This window comes from Dendrobium catenatum, unplaced genomic scaffold (assembly GCF_001605985.2).
Source record: "Dendrobium catenatum unplaced genomic scaffold, ASM160598v2 fragScaff_scaffold_730, whole genome shotgun sequence".
In the NCBI taxonomy this organism is placed as follows: domain Eukaryota; kingdom Viridiplantae; phylum Streptophyta; class Magnoliopsida; order Asparagales; family Orchidaceae; genus Dendrobium; species Dendrobium catenatum.
This window is the reverse complement of record NW_021319192.1, coordinates 246,145-269,417: the sequence shown is the minus strand read 5'-3', so window position 1 is coordinate 269,417 and position 23,273 is coordinate 246,145. Positions and strand designations below refer to the sequence as shown.

Genomic DNA, 23,273 nt, shown 5'->3' with positions numbered 1-23,273 from the left:
TATTCAATAATTATAGCCTTCAAAATTGCAGTCTTGTTTCTATCCTTCTTTTACTTTGCAACCAATTACTATCACAATTTTCATTATCATGGATCACTATGATACCCATGTTCCCTTAGTCTTAGGTTCATTTAATACTAAAACTGACAACCCATATCCAATGGGGGTTGCAAAACATCCATTTAATATATTATTAGAATGAAAAGAATTACCTAAAGTAATCACAATTGGTTTGCACCTTCTTCAAGAGAAGAGGGAAATTAGGCCATTTACTTGGGCATTAGACCACAACAAGGCGATCCCACATTCAATGTGATGGGGGCATCGACAGGAGATTCTGGCGCGTTTATCAGAGATGACACCGGAGATCGATGGCCATGATGGAGGGCCTTTACTACTGATGACTTGTTGTATTTGCATTTCATATATTACTTGCTTATTTTCAATTTTTTCCCCATTTTACCCTTGTGGGTATTAGTTCTCTTTTGTAGCCCGAGGGGCATTTTAGACTTTTGTACTTGCTTTCATTTGGAGCCTATTTATATGGCTCTTGTATCTTGTATGAGCTAATGAATTGTTGAATGAAATTTTCTTATGCTTTGTTCTCTTTGTGAGTTCAATATCTTTGAGATCTCTTAGTGAGTTCACTTGGAGAAATCATCCAAGGCTTGCAACCCTTAATCTCTTGCCTCTCCGCTATAGAAGATCCCAAGTAAAGAAGAGGAAGCAAAGAAGCTCGAGCCCCTTGTTGCCACCGCCCCTAGAGCTACCCGCCGGCCACCCTAGCCTCGCCGGCCGGCCACCTTGCTGCCGGCCTTCTTTCCCCTCCACCACCTCCCCACATCTCCCTCCCCTACTTCTCATTGAAATTTGAATTTCAAATTTCAATTTCTTTCCAAATTTGGAAATTCTATTTATGGAAAAATTTTGAATGAATCCAAATTTAAAATTAAATTGGTTTGAATTTAATTTTAATTTTTCCTAGTCATCTTTTATTTTTGGAAACCCCTCCCCCTCTCTCCCTAACTCCCTCTCTCTCTAGCTATGCTGCTGGCCCCCCTATGTGGAATCCCCATTAATTAGGCAATTAACTCTCCATCTTATTTGAAATCCTAATTAAGTCCAAATATTTTTCCCTCCACTTACATCAAAACTGAAACTAATTTCAGTTTTTCAAATCCCCCTCCCCCTCTCTCTCTACCGCCGGCTCCCCCTATGGCTCCATTCACTTAAATTTTCTTTAATGCCTTAATTGCCTTTTAATTGGAAAATCAAATCTCAATTTTTCCCTCCCAATTCCCTTAAACTGAAATTAACTTCAGTTTTCCAAAGCAAATCAACCCCTCTCCCTCTCTCTACCGCCGGCCTCCCCTCCTCCTCTTCAAGCCGCCCCTTCCTATCCTTGGGTGGCTCTTGGTGATTGCTCGTCTTCAAATCCATGGTGTATGGCGGATCCCGCCATTGATCAAGGACTCTTCTACGACATCTACGGAGATATCCACGTCTTAAGATCTCCTTTCTTCGACGTTGGATTTGGCTTCAACAATACCGTCGAAGAGTGCTTGGACCGGATTTTACCAACATTAGTGGACGCCGTCGACGACCAATTCTCCGACTACACGTGGATCATTAAAGGTCGTCCTCCCGTGCCACCTACACCTCCAAGTTCCTTCTCCTTGGCGATGTTCTTTGTCTCCTCCCTCCTCGTGGCAACCTCGTTTCTAGCGTGGACGATCTTCCGCAGCTCAACCTAGTTTCGTAGGAAAAGAGAGAAAATGCCTCAAGGTGAACAACTCCTTATTAATTGTTGGATTCAAATCACTAGCTTTTAACTTTACATTCTCCTTTGTATTTGCTTAAATTGTTTGGCTAATTTCCTTGTAATTCCTTTGCCTAAGCAAGTGGAATACTATGAATTCTTGTAATCGATTTTAATTTGAAGCATGACTATATAAGTGGTTAAGCTATTGTTTAAATCTTCTTATTAATCTTGTGTAACTCAACTCATGCATCACATCACAATGCTTGGGTTGAGCAAGACTCTAGGGTCTAGTCATAGAACTTGCCAGTTCTTAATCAAACATCAACTTGGCAGGTTTTAAGATAAATGAAAATTGCATGAAGCATCCCAATTTTATGAGATCAAGATTAAGATCTCATCCACAAACCAAGGGGAAGGATCCATCACAAAATGCTCCAATCTACTATAAGGCTTTTAAGAAGAGATGAACTATTATCAATTTATCCAAATGGAATGCAATAAAAATGCATCTATCCTTATAATGTTTGTTGAAAAAAATAGAATTTTTCCATTAAAAATTGACTTTGATGCAGCAAAGGTATGAATTCCCCAAAAAAATATGGTTTAACTTCACTAATGAAGCCATTCCCATTATTTAATAGGTAGAAGGGAGAAGGGAGAAGGGGAGTCAATATTACTAATAACCTTGTCGAAGGTTCAACCTTAATAACAAAGTCGACATCAAGTACTTTGATTCAAAGGTCTCTTATCCTAAGGAGCACAAGCAGCCAAATCCAATAAAGATGAACAATAAACTTTATCTATGGTGCGCATGTTGCAAAAAAGGCTTGATATACAAAATATAAATGTTGGAAGCTTCATCACAAACCAAGCAAAAACAAGACAACACAAGGAGGGCAGGCAAAAGAACATAGACATACTTATAAAATGCATGTGGAAGAAGGTAACACTAAAGAATCAGCCATTGACTTTCACAAAGTAGGAATATAAAAGTTGAAAAATATACTTGCATCATTAGAAAATACTACTATGGCCATACTAGTTCTCTTGCATTCTTTTCTACTATTGGCCATACTAGTTCTCTTGCATTCGCATGGCTTATCACCTCTTTTCGTGCTTTAAAAATCTTAGAAATGCCCAATCCCAACTCCTGGATTATTGATCTAGTAGCCAAAAATCATATGACAAACTCCTCAAGCAATTTTACTCTATATGCTCCTTGTCCTGGCAACAAGAAAAAAACATTGATGATGGATCCTTGATCGTATTCACATGCCTAAATTATTTACCAACTTGTTATTCATCCAAAAGTTAACTATAGATTCAAAATGGCATGTTGTGCTTTACCATTCACATTGTGTATTTTAGGAATAGGGTATGAGGAAGACAAGTGGACTTTCTAAAAGAATATATGGTCTTTTAAACCTTGAGGAATCCAACGAAGAAGGAAGCTCCATACAACCTATCATTATATCCTTCCTTTCCAAAGCCTTTAAATTCCATAAAGAAGACATCCGTCCTAAATTATTCTCAATATTATGTTTCGATTATTATTTTAAAAAATCAATATTGAATAATTTCATTGCGATATTTGTGAGTTTATAAAACACAAAGTTAACTAATTTTTCAACAAGTGACACAAAAACCAAAAGTTAATTCTCTCTCATTCATAGTGATATATAGAGATCATCCTTCACATCTAACATCTTTAGGGCCTGATAATTTATGTCATTTATCAATGATTGCACCTATTTGTTATCGATCTTCTTACTTAAAGAGAAAACTAATCTAAGTACAATCTTTGCCACCTTTCTCAACATGACAAAAATCAATTTTTTTTTTAATTAAAAGAGTCAAATCAGACAATGTCAAATATTTTTTTAATTATTATCTCTACTCATGCTTCCAAGAAAAAAAATGCCAGTCCTCTTGTGTGTATACACCAAAATAAAATAGGGTAACCTTACTACCATAAGGGCTCTCTTTTCAAAAGAATGTTCCAAAATAATATTCGAGAGGAACAATTTTAACAGCTGCTCACGCTTAAATCGATTATCTATAAGGGTCCTTAGGTTCACAAGTCCGACACAAATTTAAACAAATTCTTTCCTCACTTCAGCATCTCAAGCAATCTTGCCCCCAAAATATTTAAAAATCTTGCCTTTGTTCATATGCATCCCAAAAATAGTGAAAAACTTAATCCAAATGCAATTAAATGTCTTTCTTTGCTGCTATCCCACACAAAAAGTATATAAATGTTATCCATCCCCCTCGAAAAAAGTATATATGTCCGTTAATGTCACTTTCAATGAAGAAAATCACTACTTTGTTACCATTTACCCCACAGAAAAATATTATTCACAAATGCATTTTTTTCTCCTAGATTGCCCTTCTTTACCCCTAATCCCAGCAAACAACTACATTTCATAATCATCCTACACAAAACAAGCCAATACCAGAATCACCTTCTACTCAATCATTATAGCTTTAGTCAAGAATAATGCATCTCAATCCATACAAGTTTAATCAGCCAATCAATCCTTGTCCCTGAATCGACTAGGAACAAAACTATAATAAATATTACTAAAAATCCCTCATACTTATTCTTATCATAAAAGAATATTTCATACAATTGTAAATTATTTCTCATAAGCCTTCATAATATTTCTACCCCAAAAACATCTTATGAGATTTAAACAACATGAATTGGAAGAATGTTTCGAGAGAAGAAACGAAAATCCCTGAAAAAAAAAAAGCATGGGAAATAGTAACATTACCAAAAAAAACATTGAGAAGTCAATGGATCTTTTCCATAAAACAAAAAACTAATGGCTCACTACAAAGCTAGACAATTAGCTAAAAGCTACAAACATATGAAACTGATTATCTTATATAGCCTTCATTCCATTTGCTAAAATGAACATTATTTGAGTTATTTTGTCATTAACAGATAACAGAGAGAGGAAGATATAATAATACGATTGAAAAAATGCCTTCCAATAATGTGATCTAAAGGAGGAAGTGAACATGGAAGTCCCACCTGTAAAACCCGAAAAATTCCAATTTTAGACCTCACACGCTTTTTGATGCGCCACGATGAGACTTAAGTGAATTTTTCAAAGTCGTCGGAATTTGACGAAAATAATTTTATAAAATTCTAAGCAAAATTCTGAACAAATTGGTATATAAAATTTATATGAAATTTTGCTAGGATTTGAAATTAAAAATCATGAAAGATTCATAATACCTAAACTACCCCTAGTGAATATTAAAGCAGATATATTTTATGTGAGGGAAATTAAGACATTATGCATTAACCCTCATTCCACTTAAGGGAAACGTAAGGAGAGGCGGACGGAAGGGAGAGGAAGGCAACGGGCATGGCTTCGGGCGGCGTGATAGGGCGGTTTCCGGTGGAGCTTCTTGGGAGAAATCAAATAGGGAAGTCTAAGGTATGTTCCTAAACATATAAATCTTAATTTCCCCTTAGATTTTTGGAGGACCAGTGAAGAGAATCATTTTACCCAATTGCAGGTAAGTATTCATGATTCTCTCTTATCATGACCCGGCCTGGTGAGCTCGCATAGGCGAGGCGGGAACGAAGGTTAGACAACAGACTAAAATATCTAATTTCTAAAACTATCACCATAATAATGGAAAGAGCCACTAAAAACATTAAATTTAAAACACATAAACATAACCTCATTTAGATTAATATAATTACCTTTCTTCCGGAGCGTCTCTCCTACGATACACGTTTCCACCATACTCATTAAGATTAAAATAATTATACCTGAAAAATTATTGAACAACTAATAGTAAGACAACACTTAGTAAGTAAAACATGATTCTAAACTACAGCAATTCAAGGCGGAATAAGTAATATGCTAGATGTCATATTTCATTAGAACATAACATAAATTGATTTCTTATAAACATGTCATTAAACATATAATATATCATAAAATCATATTTTTCATATTCATTTTCATATTCATATCAATATTCATAACTTTCTCATTTTGTATATATTATAATCGTTACAGAAACCACCATCTAGTACCATAAATGTACTCCTTTACCATTTCTTTTTTTTATAACATTTATCATTTTGACGTGGACGAGTACAGCGTCCCCAGCTAGTACCATTAGGGGGTGAGCTCCATTATTTCAACGTGTGCATACAATCACTCAATATAACAATCATATCATTTTATTTCTATAACATATAAACTTTGTATAATAATGTCATAAAATATAACACATAAATTGCATGATCAATCATTGGACAAGAGTAACAGAATCATGATTTAAATTGATCATAAAAATTTTACAAACATGCTTGGTCATTTAAAACATATAATTAGGGAGAAACCAAAAGTATCACTGTAATAAAGAATCATGAATACTTATCCCGATTTAAAGGATTTGATTACTCCGCTCAAACATCTTCCTTCGATGTCCATAATTATCACCTATAAATATTAATTTCTCATTCAAAATCTTCATAATAAATATAATTTAAAATCTTCTTCTTTTTCTAAACAACCCTAAATTCTCTCTCTAATTGATCACATAAAGCAAATATATATTCAAAAAATTTCATATTTTAGCTAATTATATATTTCATCTGAATTAACCCTTTTTCTCTAACCTAATTTAATTTAAAATAATTTATATTTTTGATAAAAACCCTAATTTAATGATAGAAATTAAGGATTTTCATGAAAAAATTATTTTCCTAATTTTATTTTAAGGAAAATCTGAAAATATAAATTATTTTAAATTAAATTAGGTTAGAGAAAAAGGGTTAATTTGGATGAAATATGTAATTAGATTAAAATATGAATTTTTTATATATATATTTGCATTATGTGATCAATTAGAGAGAGAGAGAGGGAGAGAGAGAATTTAAAGTACTTTAGAAAGACAATTAGATTTTAAATTAGATTTATTATGAAGATTTTGAAGGATATATTAATATTTATAAGTGATAATCGTGGACCTCGAAAGAAGATGTTCGAGCGGAGTAATCAAATCCTTTAAATCGAGGTAAGTATTCATGATTCTTTATTACAGTGATGCCTTTGTTTTCTCTCCAGTTATATGTTTTGAAAGATCAAGCATGTTTATAAAATCTTTATGGTCAATTTAAATCATGATTCTGTTACTCTTGCCCAATGATTGATCATGCAATTTATATGTTACATTTATAACATTATCATACAAAGTTTATATGTTATAGAAATGAAATGATATGATTGTTATATTAAGTGATTGCATGCGCTTGTTGAAATGATGAAGCTCACCCCCATATAGTACTAGCTGGGATGATGTACTCGTGCACATTAAAATGGTAAAGATTATGAAAAAAGAAATGGTAAAGTACATTTATGGTATTAGACGGTGGCCTCCTGTGACGGTTGTAATATATACGAAATGAGAAAGTTACGAATATTGATATGAATATGAAAATGGATATGAAAGATATGATTTTATGATATATGATATGTTTAATGACATGTTTATAAGAAATCAATTTAAGTTATGTTCTAATGAAATGTGACATCTAGCATATTACTCATTCCGTCTTGAATTGCTATAGTTTACAGTCATATTTTCTTTACTAAGCGATGTCTTACTGTTAGTTGTTCAATAAATTTTCAGGTATAATTATTTTAATCTTAATAAGTAGAAGGGGTAGAAACGTGTATCGTAGGAGAGGCACTCCGGAAGAAAGGTAATTATATTAATCTAAATGAGGCTATGTTTATGTGTTTTAAATTTAATGTTTTTAGTGGTTCTTTCTAATGTTATGGTGATAGTTTTAGAAATTAGATATTTTAGTCTACCGTCGGACCTCCGTTCCCGCCTCGCCTATACGAGCTCACCGGGTCGGGTCGTGACACTACCAGAATTTAGGTCAAATAGAAAATAAAAAGTATGTAAACTTTAAAAAAATATATATTAAGGATTAAAATAATCCCAAAAAGCATAGTTCGAAAGATTCACCAAGTTATGCTCACCATGGGATACAAATAAAGTCAAGGAGACTATGCATTATTTATGAAAAATATAACTTCAAGAGAGTTTTTGTACACTACTAATTTATGTTGATGATATTATCATTATATGTAATTACTTGGATGGAATGGAGACTTAAAAAAAAAAGTTGTTCAAAAAATTTGAAATCAAATAATTAGGTAAGCTAAAGAACCTCCTTAGCATTGAAATTACACACTCTCAATATGGAATCTTTATAATCACAACAAAAATATATAACAGAACTGCTGAAAGAAACAAATTAATTGGGATGCAAGCCGATCAAGAGCCATATGAAATTTAATCATAAATTTGAAAATGTTCCAGAAGATATATGTTAGACTGGTCCAGCCGGTCCACGCGAGACCGGCCCAGGCGAAGAACGGGCGAAACATCTCCGCCTTTTCCGTCAGCCGCACGCACGCGATTCCTGAGAGCTCATTTTAGGAAGGTTTTTGAATGGATTCTATGAGGGAAATTGAATGTAGAGATTGTTTAGGGGTTTCCTTTTGATTTGTATGCATTAAATATTTTGTTTTCCTAGGGTTTGGGCATCTTGAATTTGGCTGAAATTTGAGGTCTCTTAGATTTAGGTTTTCTTTGGGCTCTAGCGGCGTCTAGAGATTTGGGAGAGATCGATCCTCCTCTCGAATTGAGGATCAATTGTATCTTGATATTTTATTCATCTACTAGTGAAATATAAGTCTTGACTTGAATTTTCTCTCAGTTTTATCTCTAGTTCTTGCTGTTTTCCTGTGATCACCTGCTGTACACGGCAGTAAATAGCTGTTTTTCTTGCTATTTTACTCCAAATTTGGCTAGGAACTACTTGAAATCAAGTATTTCCTATCAAATTGGTATCAGAGCATCGTTTTTGGGACTGTTGGCGGCTGAAATCCTGAAATTTCAGCGGGATTTTTGTTTCCAAAAAAAAAGATCTTTGTGATTCTTGGGAAAAACGATGACCGGGAAGAAGGAATAAGTCTTAGAAGGCAAAATCAGACAATTGAAATCCGATATGGAGGGAAGATTTTTCGATTTTCAAAATAAAATCACCTCTAACAATGAAAGGTTGGAGGGGAAAGTTCACCGTGATGGAAGAAATGATGAAGAAATCACTTGAAATGAAGACCAATCCGGCGACATCGGAAGTACGAGAGACCACCAATGGCCATGGCATGGGAGGAAATCCAAACCCGTTACAGGGAGGAGGAATTAGGAGGAGATCCTAAAGGAAGAGAATGACATGCCCCCTCTAGAACCGCTTTCTAGAGAAGAGATGAGTAGGGGATACGACCAACGGGAGGCTGATTTTGTCGGAATGAGGGAAGAATTCGATCGCCGAGGTGCTGAATTTGAAAGAATCCAGCGTCGAGGTGCTGATTTTGAAGGGAGAATGGAAGAATTTCATCGCCGAGGTGTTGAATACAAAAGAATTCAGCGTCGAGGGGCTGTTTTTGAAGGAAGAAGGGAGGAACGTCATCGTCGAGGTGCTGAATTTGAAGGAATTCAACGTCGAGGTGATGATTTTGAAGGGAGAAGAGGAAAGTATGAAGAGGGATTCGAGTAAATCGTCGGAGGTATGATCAAGACACTTGGGGAACTCTTCCCCTTAGAGGAATGGGAGGTTATGGAGGATACCGGGGAAACGGAGGAGATCCAAAGGTGAGTAAACTGAAGATGTCCATCTTTGAGGGTGAGGATGGCCATGGGTGGATTTATAAGGTGGAGCGATATTTTGCTGTCAATGGGCTGACGGAGGAGGAGAAATTGACAGCGACGGGAATGTGCTTGGAGGGAAAATTCTTAGCCTGGTATCAGTGGCACGACAGACGGGAGCCTATCCGAAGCTAGCGAGAGTTCAAAGAATGCTTATTAGAGCGTTTCCGAGCATATGAGGGAGGAGACTTCTATGAGCAATTCTTTGCCCTTACCCAGGAAGGCACGGTGGCAGATTACCGGGACAGGTTTGAGTATCTGGATAGTAGGCTGGATCATATCTCAGAGTCAGCCCTAGAAGAGAATTTCATGAAGGGGCTGAAACCGGAGGTAAGAACAGCAGTTAGAGTGCTGGAGCCAAGGAATCTAGGCAAGGCCATGGAGTTGGCCCAGTTGGTGGAAGACCAGAAGAAGCCTGAAAGAGGGGCTCGAGGAAACTGCTCAGGAGAATCTTACAGGACGACGACCACTTCTAGCACCTAAGGGGCCTGCATCAGACAACATTAATGAGACCACCCGGAAGAAGCCAGTAGGAGGGGGAGTGGGGAAAATTTCAAGAGGCTGACAGAGAAGGAGATGTAGGAGAAGAGGACAAAGGGGTTGTGCTTCAGATGTGATGAGAAGTACATGCCAGGGCATAAGTGCAAGGACCGAACTCTTCAAGTTCTCCTTGTCTGTGAAGACAAGGAAGACGAGGAAGGAGGTGGGAGCAGATCTGAAGAAGAGGAGAAGTTGCACCTGGATGTGGCAGAAGTCTCTCTGAACTCTGTAGTGGGATTCACTCCGAGGCACACTATGAAAGTGAAAGGAGAGATAGCTGACCGTGAGGTGGTGGTGCTAATTGATAGTGGGGCTACCCACAATTTCATTTCCACTCAGGTCGTCAACCAACTGGGAGTGAAATTGGTGGACACCGATTGTTATGGGGAGATGATGGGTACATGGAAGGTGGAGAAATGCCAGGGAATCTGTAAAAGAATGGTGTTGACCATCCAGGGGATTCAAGTAAGCGAGGACTTTCTCTCACTAGAGTTAGAAAGCACTGATGTCATCCTGAGGATGAAGTAGTTACAAACCTTGGGGGAAACCAAGGACAATTGGGGAGCATTCACGATGAAATTAATTGTGGATAGGAGAATGGTGGTCATAAGGAGAGATGCAGGGCTATCCAAAGTCATCACATCACTTAAGACCATGGTTAGGGACATACAAGAGGTGGGGGAAGATTATCTGGTGGGACTACACAGGCTGGATGCGATCAGATTGGAAGGAGGGGATGTTTCTCTTTTCGTGCAGCCCTTGGTTTAGCAATATAGTAAGGATTTTCAGTCACCTCATAGATGGCCACCTCCACCAGAACACAAGCATATCTCCACCTTGAGGACAAAGTGGATTTTCGGGAGGGGAGTATTGTTAGACCGGTCCATCCGGTCCACGCGGGACCGGCCCAGGCGGAGAACGGGCAGAACATCTCCGCCTCTTCTGTCAGCCGCACGCACGCGATTCCTGAGAGCTCATTTTAGGAAGTTTTTGAATGGATTCTAGGAGGGAAATTGAATGTAGGGATTGTTTAGGGATTTCCTTTTGATTTGTATGCATTAAATACTTTGTTTTCCTAGGATTTGGGCATCTTGAATTTGGCAGAAATTTGAGGTCTCTTAGATTTAAGTTTTCTTTGGGCTCTAGCGGCGTCTAGAGATTTGGGAGAGATCGATCCTCCTCTCGAATTGAGGATCTATTGTATCTTGCTATTTTATTCATCTACTAGTGAAATACAAGTCTTGACTTTAGTTTTCTCTCACTTTTCTCTCTATTTCTTGTTGTTTTCCTGTGATCACCTGCTGTCCACGGCTGTAAACAGCAGTTTTCTTGTTGTTTTACTTCAGATTTGGCTAGGAACTACTTGAAATCAAGTATTTCCTATCAATATAGCAATCAAGTTTTATAAAAGCGAAATCATAATCTAACGCTTTTTGCCCAAACGAGGGGAGATGTAAGCCTTAAGCTAGAAAATTAAAAAATTTCATCAAATTAAAAAAAAAACATAAATAACGGATACAATTACTTTGGTAATCATCATAAACCACAAAATCATGTAATAAGCAAACAAAATCATGTAATAAGCAAAAAAAAAAGAAGCAAATATCAATATTAAACGTTAACCTAATGTAAAAGTTTAAAACTTGTTAGAATGTGTTCAAATCATGTTTAAACCATGATCTAATATGGTTCGAAAATGTTCAAATACATATTTCAATCTTGTTCGATCCAGGTTCAATCATAGTTCACATAAGGTCCAATCATGATTTGAACAATGTTGGAACCACGGTAATCATGGTTCAAACACAGGTTCTAATAGCGATGAAGTTATATGCATTCAAACATATGTTTTAACACATCTTCTACAAAATTATTTAAGGCACGCACCTCAAAATAAAAAAAGTATAAGCCTCACCAGGTACAATGAGATTGCAAGCCTCAAGGTGTTTTTCATGTGCCTCTAGGTATGCACCTCGAATGATTTTTAAGCCATCAAAGTAATAGAAAAAATATTCTATAAAAGACTTGTTAGAAGATTTATCTATTTATCATATACCTGACATGACATTGTCTATGTTGTTGTGTGGTAAATCAATTCACATACAATCCTAAGCGGTTACACCTTAATGTAGTGTATTGAATTTTACAATATATAATAAGAACCCCAAAAAGATCTGAACCTTAGAGCTTACACAGATGCAGATTATAAGTTCTATAATTGAAGCTTGAAAGAATGTCTACTTCATAACATTGCACCTTTTTAGGAGCCCTCGTAACTTGGAGAAGTAAAAAAAGCAAAATATGGGAGGAAGATCTGTCATAAAAAGTAGAAGTTAAATCTTTGGCACTGAAATTTTGAGAATTATAAATATCATGGAAGTTTCAAAAGTTGAATGAGAAGATCCTATGAGGGTCCACTATGATAACAAATCAGTCATTAATACTGCATATAATTATGTGCAACATGACTGAACTAAACATACTGAAGTTGACAGATATTATATAAAAAAGAAAGCTCAATAATTGTCTAATTTGAACTCCATTCATTATTAAAGGTGAAAAACTTATAGACATTCTCACAAAATAATTATTAGAGGTAATCTTTCAAAGGTTATCAAAAAATTTTGAACCGGATAACATCCATTTATTCCCATGTTAGTGAGCGTGAGAACACCTACACCTAGCTCGTGGCCACTCCTGCTACAGCATGTGATTCAGCCTCTCAACTTATGTCCACGGAAATGCCATCCAGTTGTCCACCTAACAGCCCACCTCCTAGTTGTCCGGACTATCAGGCAACCAGCTCTCTTTCCTATTCCAGGTGTACCCGCAAACTCTCCTTCCTTTTCTTCATTATTGTCACCTCACCAATTCATGGACTCATTCTTGACACCTCACCAATCTATGAGTTGTTCTAATTGTAATTAATTTTCATTCCCTAAACTTTTTATATATCCTACAAGAGATTCTCCTAGACTTCAATAAATTCAACACAAATGACGAAATGCAATACACAACCAATTCTCTCACATTTTGTCAGAATTCAAACACATTTAAAAATTATCATATGACATAATTATCATTTTATAAACGAAAACTATTTTATTTAATTATGAACTATGACATCATGCACTTCGTTGCTTATAGTTGAACACAACACATGAAATACTTTTGATTCTGAAAAGGACAGCAATATAATTAAATACATAACAGTCACATAATATATGTCATTATTTTTAAATTTGAATTCAAACTTATTATAAGGATTCAAATCTATACATAACAACCTATTATTAAGATATTTTGCTTCATGCTTAATTACATATGGTACAAGCCATTGGCTTTAAATTTAATATTAAATTTACTCATTTTAATTTAAATGTATTTGCTCAATTTTCAATGACTTTAAATATGGTAAGATCCCTTATAGTATAATTAATAATTTTCACTTTATTTCTAAAATCATTATCATCACTTGCAACATTGGGTAATTGACTAGCATATGATATATGATATCCTTTATATTTGTGTATGCATGCTAAAGTAGTTTACATTTAACCAAGGAGGGGCACTAGGCGCATAATATAAGTGCCATATGTCATAGTTATTAAAAATATATTTAAGTTTTAATTTAAATTTATTTACTCCACCTTTAATCAGTTTAGCTCAGCCCAAAACCTTATAATACAACTATTTTCATTCAATTTATATTACTTTCATCTTCCCTTGAACTGAAGAGGTATTGACCAGTTCTAAAGTATTTCAAGTTGGAAGAATTACTATAAAAAATCTTTGAAAGAAACAATATGATTGATCCCAAAAAGTTAAATTCGATGGAAACCACTTGCATGATTTTCTCAACACTTAATGCTAATCATTCAAATAACAAGCGAAAATTTTCCATTTAAATTGATTTTTATCTCTTTTTTTTTTACATTCAACAAAGGTGGTCTATTAAGTTAATTTAAGTTTACTAGTTTGTGAACTACAAAATTTGGGTGTCGACACAGTGATTTTCTGCATATAATATTTAGCTCTACATTACAAAAACTAAACTCATAGACGCTGTGTATCATAAATGCTACATTTTAAGGTTTGTTATCATATTGTCATTTCACAACAAATAGGCATTCTGGAAACAATAATCATAATGAGAAATTAAACTGTTAACTTTCTATCTCAATTATGTTTCAACTTAAAATAAGCAAAGAACCTTAAATCACTGGAGTACCATCCTGACATACTGAATAATAATCAAACAAGAGATAAACCACCGAAATAAAAAATCTATTCATGACAGTGCAATATGATTTCTGGTACATACTCAGGAAACATCACCCCTGCATCGATTAAGATATAACGGTCATAGTTTCCAACTAGCATGCAGTTCATTCCAATTTCCCCCAGACCACCTATAGGAAGGACACGTATAGGTGGTCCATTTGATCCTTCATAAAACTGCTCCAATTTTCGTTGAATTGAATCTTCCATGCTTTTCCCCGCTCCATCAGTTCTAGATCTTTTACGTGGTGATTTGGATCCTTGTGCACCTATATGTGGGACAATCAACTCAATAGGGAGGAATTAAAATGAAGAAGATAAAAGGAATAAAAATATTAGCAAGCACAGTACGTGGTGGCATGGGGGAGGTAAGTATTGTTCACTATTTTTATTTCCAATCAAAACAGAGAATATTACATACGCAGGTGGTAGTAAGAAGTATATCAAAAGAGGCGCTGATCACGCTTAAGCTTGATCTTATTTAATAATGAAAGATGGCTCTCTTGAATAATAGTCGAGATAATGTTGGTGTTATGAATGATAGCCAGATAGACCTACACTCCTTTACGGAATAGCAAGCACATGAACCTTGACCATGCTGCACAAACAAATCCTCAGGGCTCGCAATAGTCTAAACTGGTAGTGCTTCTACTACTCGTGATTTCCGTGTACAAGACAAGGTAGAATTTCAAAATTTTTCATCACTCAATAATGTTACTGTTGTAAATGCACTCAACATGAACAAAGCTTACGAACTGAAGGCTCAATTTTCTATCACAGAATCATCTTAAACAATAACATCTACTATTCCACCAAATAAAATATTGAACTAGAATGTCGTAAGATTTTCATAATAAATACGGATCAAAATGTACTAATATACCTTTTACCTAGGTGTGAAAGGATTAGGTCACTTTGACAGCTAATTGAATTCTAACAGACCACAAACTAGCCAAATTAGTTTATTTCCAACCTTAAAATAAATTTAAACAACAAAGCCTTGTAGTCATATACATCAATTATCTTTGTTCATATTCAAATGGAATTAAGAGCATGTAGATGTTGAAATAGAAAAAGGGTTTTGATTTATATCAAATTGAAAAAACATAAACTAGATTGGTTCAAAGAAAAAACAATACCCTTCAGCTCAGTACCAAAGTGGCACTATAGAATGATAAAGCCAAAGAAGCCCGCAAGCAGTAAAAAGTCAAAGCTAAGAAAAAAGCATGAAACCAAAGGTCGTATTAGAAGGAAAAGGTTATTACAATGTCTAATGCATTGATTAGAACTCCATCTACAATAGCTAACAGGTATTGCACATTTATAAAGGGGAATTGTGAGGCTTTTGAGAATAAGCTTTTGTTAAATTTAACCTCTGAACCTTACACTAATCTTGGCGAGTAAATGAGCCTTCTTCTTTGGGTGAGGGTGATAGAGTTCCTTTTGGACAAGATATTCCCCGACTTATATTTTAACTCTTCCTATTTTGTTTAGTGAAACTTATTTTCAACCCTTCATTCCAATTAATTACATAAACTTCGGTGTCAAAGCAACACGTGTTAGCCGTTGGTGAAAAATGCTGATGAAAATAAAGAACCAAACTAGTATTCCAATTTTTGGAATTTGAAAAATAATAATGTGGCTACACATTATGTTAAACCCTCTAAGCTTCATGCTAAAAAGGTTTTAAAAGAGTGTGTCGCCCACAAACAACAAAGGATAAATTAGTGTTTTTTTCTCATTGACAAAAGATTGGGCATCATGCTTTTGAATCCCCATAAAAGAAAATTTGAAGTTAGGTTGACATGATTAGCTAAATGAAGATCAGCTTTCAGAGGAGAACCATAATGTCTATCGCGGCACCTAGGTGTTTTTAAAGAAAGAGTGAGAAAGAGCAAGTGGCCCCCATAGTAAAATAATATACTCAAGAAATCACAATCAAAATGTTCACTCTCCTATAGCTTGATTCACATGAGTGAATTGCCTACTAAATAAGAGTAAGAGATGATTGAAGAAGACACATAGAGGATAATAAGCTGAGATGACTTGGAAGACTAAGAAGGGGACTCCCACGAGGTTTACTATGTATGAATTGTCAAAAGAATAATAATAGAGAGGAAAATGATATTTATATCAACTATTGCCAATTCCAAATCGGACACGGGGGGCAACCGGGCAACCTAAGCATGGATTTAAGGTTGAACTGTTGTGCACACAAAGAGGCAGTGATTCTATCCTTTTTGTTGTTGGTTTTTTTTCCTAAGATGGCTCATTTTTTCCTTGTAGAAAGATTGTTGATGATTCCAATAATGCAAAGCTGCTCTTTAAGGTGATCATGAAAGCTGCTCTTTAAGGTGATCATGAAGCTTCATTGTATGCTATAGACTATAACATCAGATCTACAAATGTGATTCATGAGCAATTTTTTTTTAAACAATACGTAGGATCCCCATGACTTAAATCCAATTATCAAATGTCTATCACCCCCAAGCTGAGGATAAAATAAAATTGTCAATCCGTCCCCAAATGACATGCTTCGACAGCTGCATAAATAGCAAAAACATTGCTAAAATTGAATTTACCCTGAAACCTCTAGATGTCGGTGCGCCAAAGGAGTGAATTTAGAGTGTTCGATAGCACAAACCCTAGGCAAATCATAAATCATGTGCCAACTCTCCTAACAAGAGGTCATGTTAAAGCAGATAAACTAGTAAGCAATATTGAGAAATGCAAGAAAAAGTAATAAGAGATCTTCAGGAATCATATGATAAGTAAAAGAGGATATTGATGCACATCGCCTGCACCTAAAGTATAACGATGGCAACTTGATTCTGGTGTATTAGTTTCCCATTGGCACCTACCAAATAGAGTACTGGATGAGAAGGTATTAGTCCAATGTTCAATATAACAAACTTATATCCATACCATGATGATTCAATTGAGACCTTAAACTCAAGAGAGAGTTTATTTGGTGAAGTAGAGTATCAAGATAAAGCCAAAGACTAGCCAGTTGCCAAAATTTAAAGCCCAGTATAAAACAAGCAACCAACACTCATATTGAACTTAAACTTTGAACCTTGCACTCCTCTTGGATAAAGAAAGTCCTCATTAGAGAGTCCCCAATTCATCTTATAATACTTACTATTTAGCTTAGTGAAGCCCCTTTTCAATTACTCACTTCAACTGCTTGCTCATATATATGGTAGGCTACACCATAGCATGATTATGAATTAACTCAAAAAGTCAAGAAAATGCAATAAAATATTCAACCTGCATAATGCTAGGACTAGTTATGGTGAGTCAATCCAGCCAAAGCTTACTCTATTTCAGGAAAAATTGATGCGGACATCGGCACGAAGATCTGGCGCATCTATCACAGGAGGCATCATAAATCGACGGCTCTAATTTAAATTGTTATTTAAAATTTATTTTATAAATTTTACTTATTATTTTATGTTATTTCCTGTTTTACCCCTAGGTTAGTTTATTTGAGTGTTATGGCCCAAGCGGCATTTTTGTATTTTTATTTTCTCATGTTATGGCCTATATATAGGGCCTTAAGCTATTGTAATAGGATGATGGATTATTAATAAAAAAAATTTGCGTTTTGCACTTGGGTTCTTTGGGAAGAACATTAGTGAAATCCCTATGGGAGGGAGTCGAAGTTTACACCAGCCGCAGGATGGGTCCGGGCTCGTGACTTGAGATCCCTTGGAGAGGGAAATCGTATCACCCACCAACCTTGGAGATGGCCGAGTTCGTAGTTTTCTCGTTGTATTTTCGTCTTCCACTCACCACCCTCCTTTTTTCTTCTTCGTCACATCCAAGTCATTCACCAAATTTCCCCACTCTTCCCCCACAACAAGCTCCACTAAAATCCTCCCCATAACCTCGGCCACCTCCACCCGTCAACCATTCCCCTTCACCCTTGAATTTCCTAACCGGACCGAGGATTGATTTGGGATGATTTTGAAATTCAAATCTCTTTGAAATTGCATTCAAGTTCCTTCCTAATTTAGCTACTCTATTTTAGGAAAGTAATTGAATTAGATCTCTTTTGAATTTTAAATTTCAATTGGATTTAATTTAAAACTTTTAAAGCTTTTCTAATCTCAAAACTTAATTAGGAAGCCTTAATTAATCCACATAAAATCCTCCCACCTCATGCAAGCTGTCGGCCCTTCTATTACCCATTAAATTCCTTTTATTTATTTCCTAAAAACTCTCCCCCTTATTTAGGAAATAATTTCAAAACCCCCCAATCCCTGGCCGAAATTACCTATTCCCCTTTCTACTTTAATTTCTTTCCAACGGAGAATTTCTCTTTGGGAAACAAATCAAAACTCCAGCCCCCTTTACAAACCGCACCCCTCTCTCTTACGCGCCCTCTCTCCTTCCCATTACTCCTCTCCCTACCTTTACTGCTCCTATGGTTTGCTGCCATAGTTTTTGCTCTTGCTAATCCCTTGCCCGATTCCTCAATTAATTCCACATCTAGGAATTAATTAAAGAATTCCAAACCTCTCCCTAACTCCTCCCGCCAACCTCACAATCCATCAGCTGCTTTCCCATCACCTCCCCTCCCCTTGCCTACCTGCATGTGAAGAACTTTTTAAATCCATAGCATGTGCAGGAAATCTCACTCAGCCTTCTACTCTGTCAGCGGCTGGCTCCTCCCCACTTTTCTCTTCATCTTAGCCTATCAAACTCTGAGATTCTTCTCAGATTTTGGTTTCAAATTTTGAAATCCTTCCCAGACCAATGAAAGGAGGCTTGGGATTTGCAATCTGCTGTGACCGATCCTTCCCCAAGACCTCACCTTGGGTTGGCTCTCCCTCCCCCAATCCTATTTCCTAAGCTCAAAACTCTTTAGACCGTCTCACAGATTTTGGGATGAAAATCTAAGAATTTTCAAATTCTTCCTCTCCCTACCAAAGCCGTTTTCGTTCTACATCAGTTTGGTATTAGAGCATGGACTCGGATCGACTTGGAAGGACTCTAGACTTGATGGTAGGTCAGTGGCTGCCATTAGTCAACATCTCAAGGAGACTCAAGCAGACTTAGCCGACTACACCGTCAGACAATCAAACGGTTCGATGACCTAGAGCGAGTAGGAGGGACCCATCGCTCTACACCTCTTCAAGATCCCCTTCATCAAAGGATGGAAAAAGGCACTAAGAAACAGAGAAAGAGTGGATAGAGTTGACAAATGGCTGGAGGCCAATGAAGCTTTCTATTTCCCACTCACGGTGCAAATCAAAGAAAAAATAAGGTGATCAGGAAGAAGAAGATGAATTGGTCGACAAGGAAAAATGCGTGACAGCAAATCCTGCAGAGAGGGACTTGGTTGGCTCAAATTTCAACTCCTACAGAAGCTAAGGTTTCTCCCTGACCCAGTGAACACTCCTATAACAGAGAAGGTTGAGGAAGCTCTGAAGGTGATATCCATCGAACTCCAGATTGATCCTATCGCCAGTTGAAACTATTGAGGAGAGTGAACAAGTTTCTGCAGGCGAAAAAGAAGTGCGATAGTTTGAAAGGGATCCCTTGACTCGGGTTAAGGAAATTGGCGAGCTTAAGTGCTCATTGGGTTATTACCCATTTCGGAGGATGAAACTATGTCTCCAAAGAACCGTCCAAAGTTGTACCTGGGCAGTTGTGATGCTAACTCGACGGAGTCGAGTATCTCCCACTATTGAGAATGAATGCGGACATCGGCACGAAGATCTGGCGCATCTATCACAGAAGGCGTCTAAATCGACGGCTCTAATTTAAATTGTTACTTTAAATTTGATTTTATGAATTTTAGTTATTTTTTATGTTATTTCTGTTTTACCCATAGGTTAGTTTATTTGAGTGTTATGGACCAAGCGGCATTTTTGTATTTTTATTTTTCTCATGTTATGGCCTATATATAGGGCCTTAAGCTATTGTAATAGGATGATGGATTATTAATAAAAAAAATTTGCGTTTTGCACTTGGGTTCTTTGGGAAGAACGTTAGTGAAATCCCTATGGGAGGAGGTCGGAGTTTCCACCAGCCGCAGGATGGGTCCGGCTCGTGACTTGAGATCCCTTGGAGAGGGAAATCGTATCACCACCAACCTTGGAGACGGCCGGGTTCGTGGTTTTCTCTTTGTATTTTCGTCTTCACTCACCACCCTCCTTTTTCTTCTTCGTCACATCCAATTCATTCACCAAATTTCCCCACTCTTCCCCCACAACAAGCTCCACTAAAATCCTCCCCATAACCTCGGCCACCTCCACCCGTCCTCACTTTGGCTTGCCGCCGGCCAAGGCCCAACCCGCCGGCCTCAACCATTCCCCTTCACCCTTGAATTTCCTAACCGGACGAGGTTGATTTGGATGATTTTGAAATTCAAATCTCTTTGAAATTGCATTCAAGCTCCTTCCTAATTTAGCTACTCTATTTTAGGAAAGTAATTGAATTAGATCTCTTTTGAATTTTAAATTTCAATTGGATTTAATTTAAAACTTTTCTAATCTCAAAACTTAAATTAGGAAGCCTTAATTAATCCCATAAAATCCTCCCACCCTCATGCAAGCTGCCGGCCCTTCCTATACCCATTAATTCCTTTTTTTATTTCCTAAAACTCTCCCACTTATTTAGGAAATAATTTCAAAACCCCCCAATCTCTCCCTGGCCGAAATTACCTATTCCCTTTCTACTTAATTTCTTTCCAACGGAGAATTTCTCTTTGGGAAACAAATCAAAACTCCAGCCCCTTTACAAACCGCAGCCCCTCTCTCTTACCTCCCCTCTCTCCTTCTCATTACTCCTCTCCCTACCTTTATTGCTCCTATGGTTTGCTGCCATAGTTTTTGCTCTTGCTAATCCTTGCCCGTAATTCCTCAATTAATTCCACATCTAAGGAATTAATTAAGGAATTCCAAACCTCTCCCTAACTCCTCCCGCCAAACCTCACAATCCCGTCAGCTGCTTCTCCCATCACCTCCCCTCCCCTTGCCTACCTGCATGTGAAGAACTCTCTAATTTCATAACATGTGCAGGAAATCTCACTCAGCCTTCTACTCTAATCACGGCTTGGCCTCCTCCCACTTTCTCTTCATCTTAGCCTATCAAACTCTGAGATTCTTCTCAGATTTTGGTTTCGAATTTTGAAATCCTTCCCAGACCAATGAAAGGAGGCTTGGGATTTGCAATCTGCTGTTGACCGATCCTTCCCCAAGACCTCACCTTGGGTTGGCTCTCCCTCCCCCATCTCTATTTCCTAAGCTCAAAACTCTAAGACGTCTCACAGGTTTTGGGATGAAAATCTGAGAATTTTTCAAATTCTTCCTCCCACAAAGCCCGTTTTCGTTCTATCATCAAAAATTATTTCATGAAATCCAATGAAAGGACGGGGTTTTTTGTTTTCTTTGAGATGGCTGTTACAATTATATTGAGCATCTTGGTCTTGTTAACTTATTTTTAACGTTTGCACAACTTCATCATGGCACCAATAAAGGAATAATGTGCCATTCTAAAAGCTTTGAACACAACAATTATATATCAAGCAATTATTAGCATATTGCAGGAATGATGTCTCTGTGTTAAGGATATTCACCTCAATCCAACTTCACCAAAAAAATCTTCAGTCTGTCACAACTGAAGTGACAGCACACAAGGTGCAAGCACAACTTTAGTTATATATAGCATGATGTCGACATAGCTCAAGCTCAATCTTTGCAAGGGGTTCAACCCGTTTCAAACTTGGCCAAAAGTTTGGACAGGCCTTCATAAAAATTTCACATAATTCGTTGGAACATTCTTAAATACTCATTGTTCCAAACATGCTCAATTAATGGAAAATTATTAGGTGCGGAGTGCGCACCGTCCGCACAAGCACTGGTACCTAGCGGTACCCAGCGGTACCCAGTGGTACCGAATGCGGGTACCGCTGGGTACCAATGCTTGTGCAGACGGTTCTCCCTGTCCGCACTCCGCACCTAATAATCTCTAATTAATGGGAGAGTTTAGCCCGAGCTAAAACTATTTTCCTTTTTAAATATAAATAGATACTACCTGAAGAAATAGCTCTTCATCTCCAACCGTACAAAATAAAATAAAATAAAATAAATAACCAAACCTAGATCTTATGCTACTCATAATTATATTCACTTAAGAGGAGACATTTGTTTTGCCCTTTTTTGCTACCCTCAAATCAAATCTGATATTCTTACATGAGCCTGATTCACGCTCACATGAATCAAATATGCCATATAAAATAAATAAATAAATAAATAAGGTATGAACACCTTTTTAAGGGCATTTCAGAGCGACACTAGAAATACAAAAGAGAGGGTTAAAAAATAATAATAATTTGTAGCCAATATTTTGATTCTACAGAGAGAAGCAAACAAAGCATACAAGGCTAAACAAAGCAACACGACAACGTACAATGACACAATGCAAAAAAACAAAAAAAAAAAAAAAACAAATAAGAACGTTAGTTCTAGGTTAAAGATAAAGAAGATAACCTTTGGCCAACGCAGGAGGACCAAAACAGCACGAGATGAAGTTGTTGGGAAGGTTGGGTCTTTCTTGGGAGCCAAGTTCGCAGAGAGATAATAAGACGTTCAACGATGCCATGCTTTGCGTCTGCAGAAGGGATTGAGAACAGAAAGAGTATACGATAAGCGCTTGCTCTTGCGTATGTTCGCCTGTGCTGAAGAGAGAGAGAGAGATAAGGGATCTCTCTGGCTGTGGAATAAAAACCTAGATTCTCTCTGGGGATTGAGAGAAGGAAAACAGCATGAGCAAAGAGCGAAGCGGGAAAGGGTGCAGAAAAAAATATCGTCCTTATCGTTTCTGAGATATTGATTGACTGATGAGTAATATATCCAAACGAAGCTGAATAGGTTCCTAATTTGAACTTAATAAATAAATTAACAAATTACAAATAATT

At 36.7% G+C, this 23,273-nt stretch overlaps 1 protein-coding gene across 1 annotated transcript in view; it reads right to left on the bottom strand.

The window, feature by feature from the left end:
• LOC110095934 (ribonuclease J-like) overlaps nucleotides 1-23,273 on the bottom strand; it is a 42,720-nt gene that overhangs the window by 14,324 nt on the left and 5,123 nt on the right. Inside the window, exons 2-3 of the mRNA XM_028696285.1 lie at nucleotides 22,846-22,966; nucleotides 14,388-14,613 (exon numbers count right to left, since the gene is read on the bottom strand). Coding sequence (XP_028552118.1) covers nucleotides 14,388-14,613; nucleotides 22,846-22,966 — 347 coding nt within the window. The remainder of the gene's footprint in view (nucleotides 1-14,387; nucleotides 14,614-22,845; nucleotides 22,967-23,273) is intronic.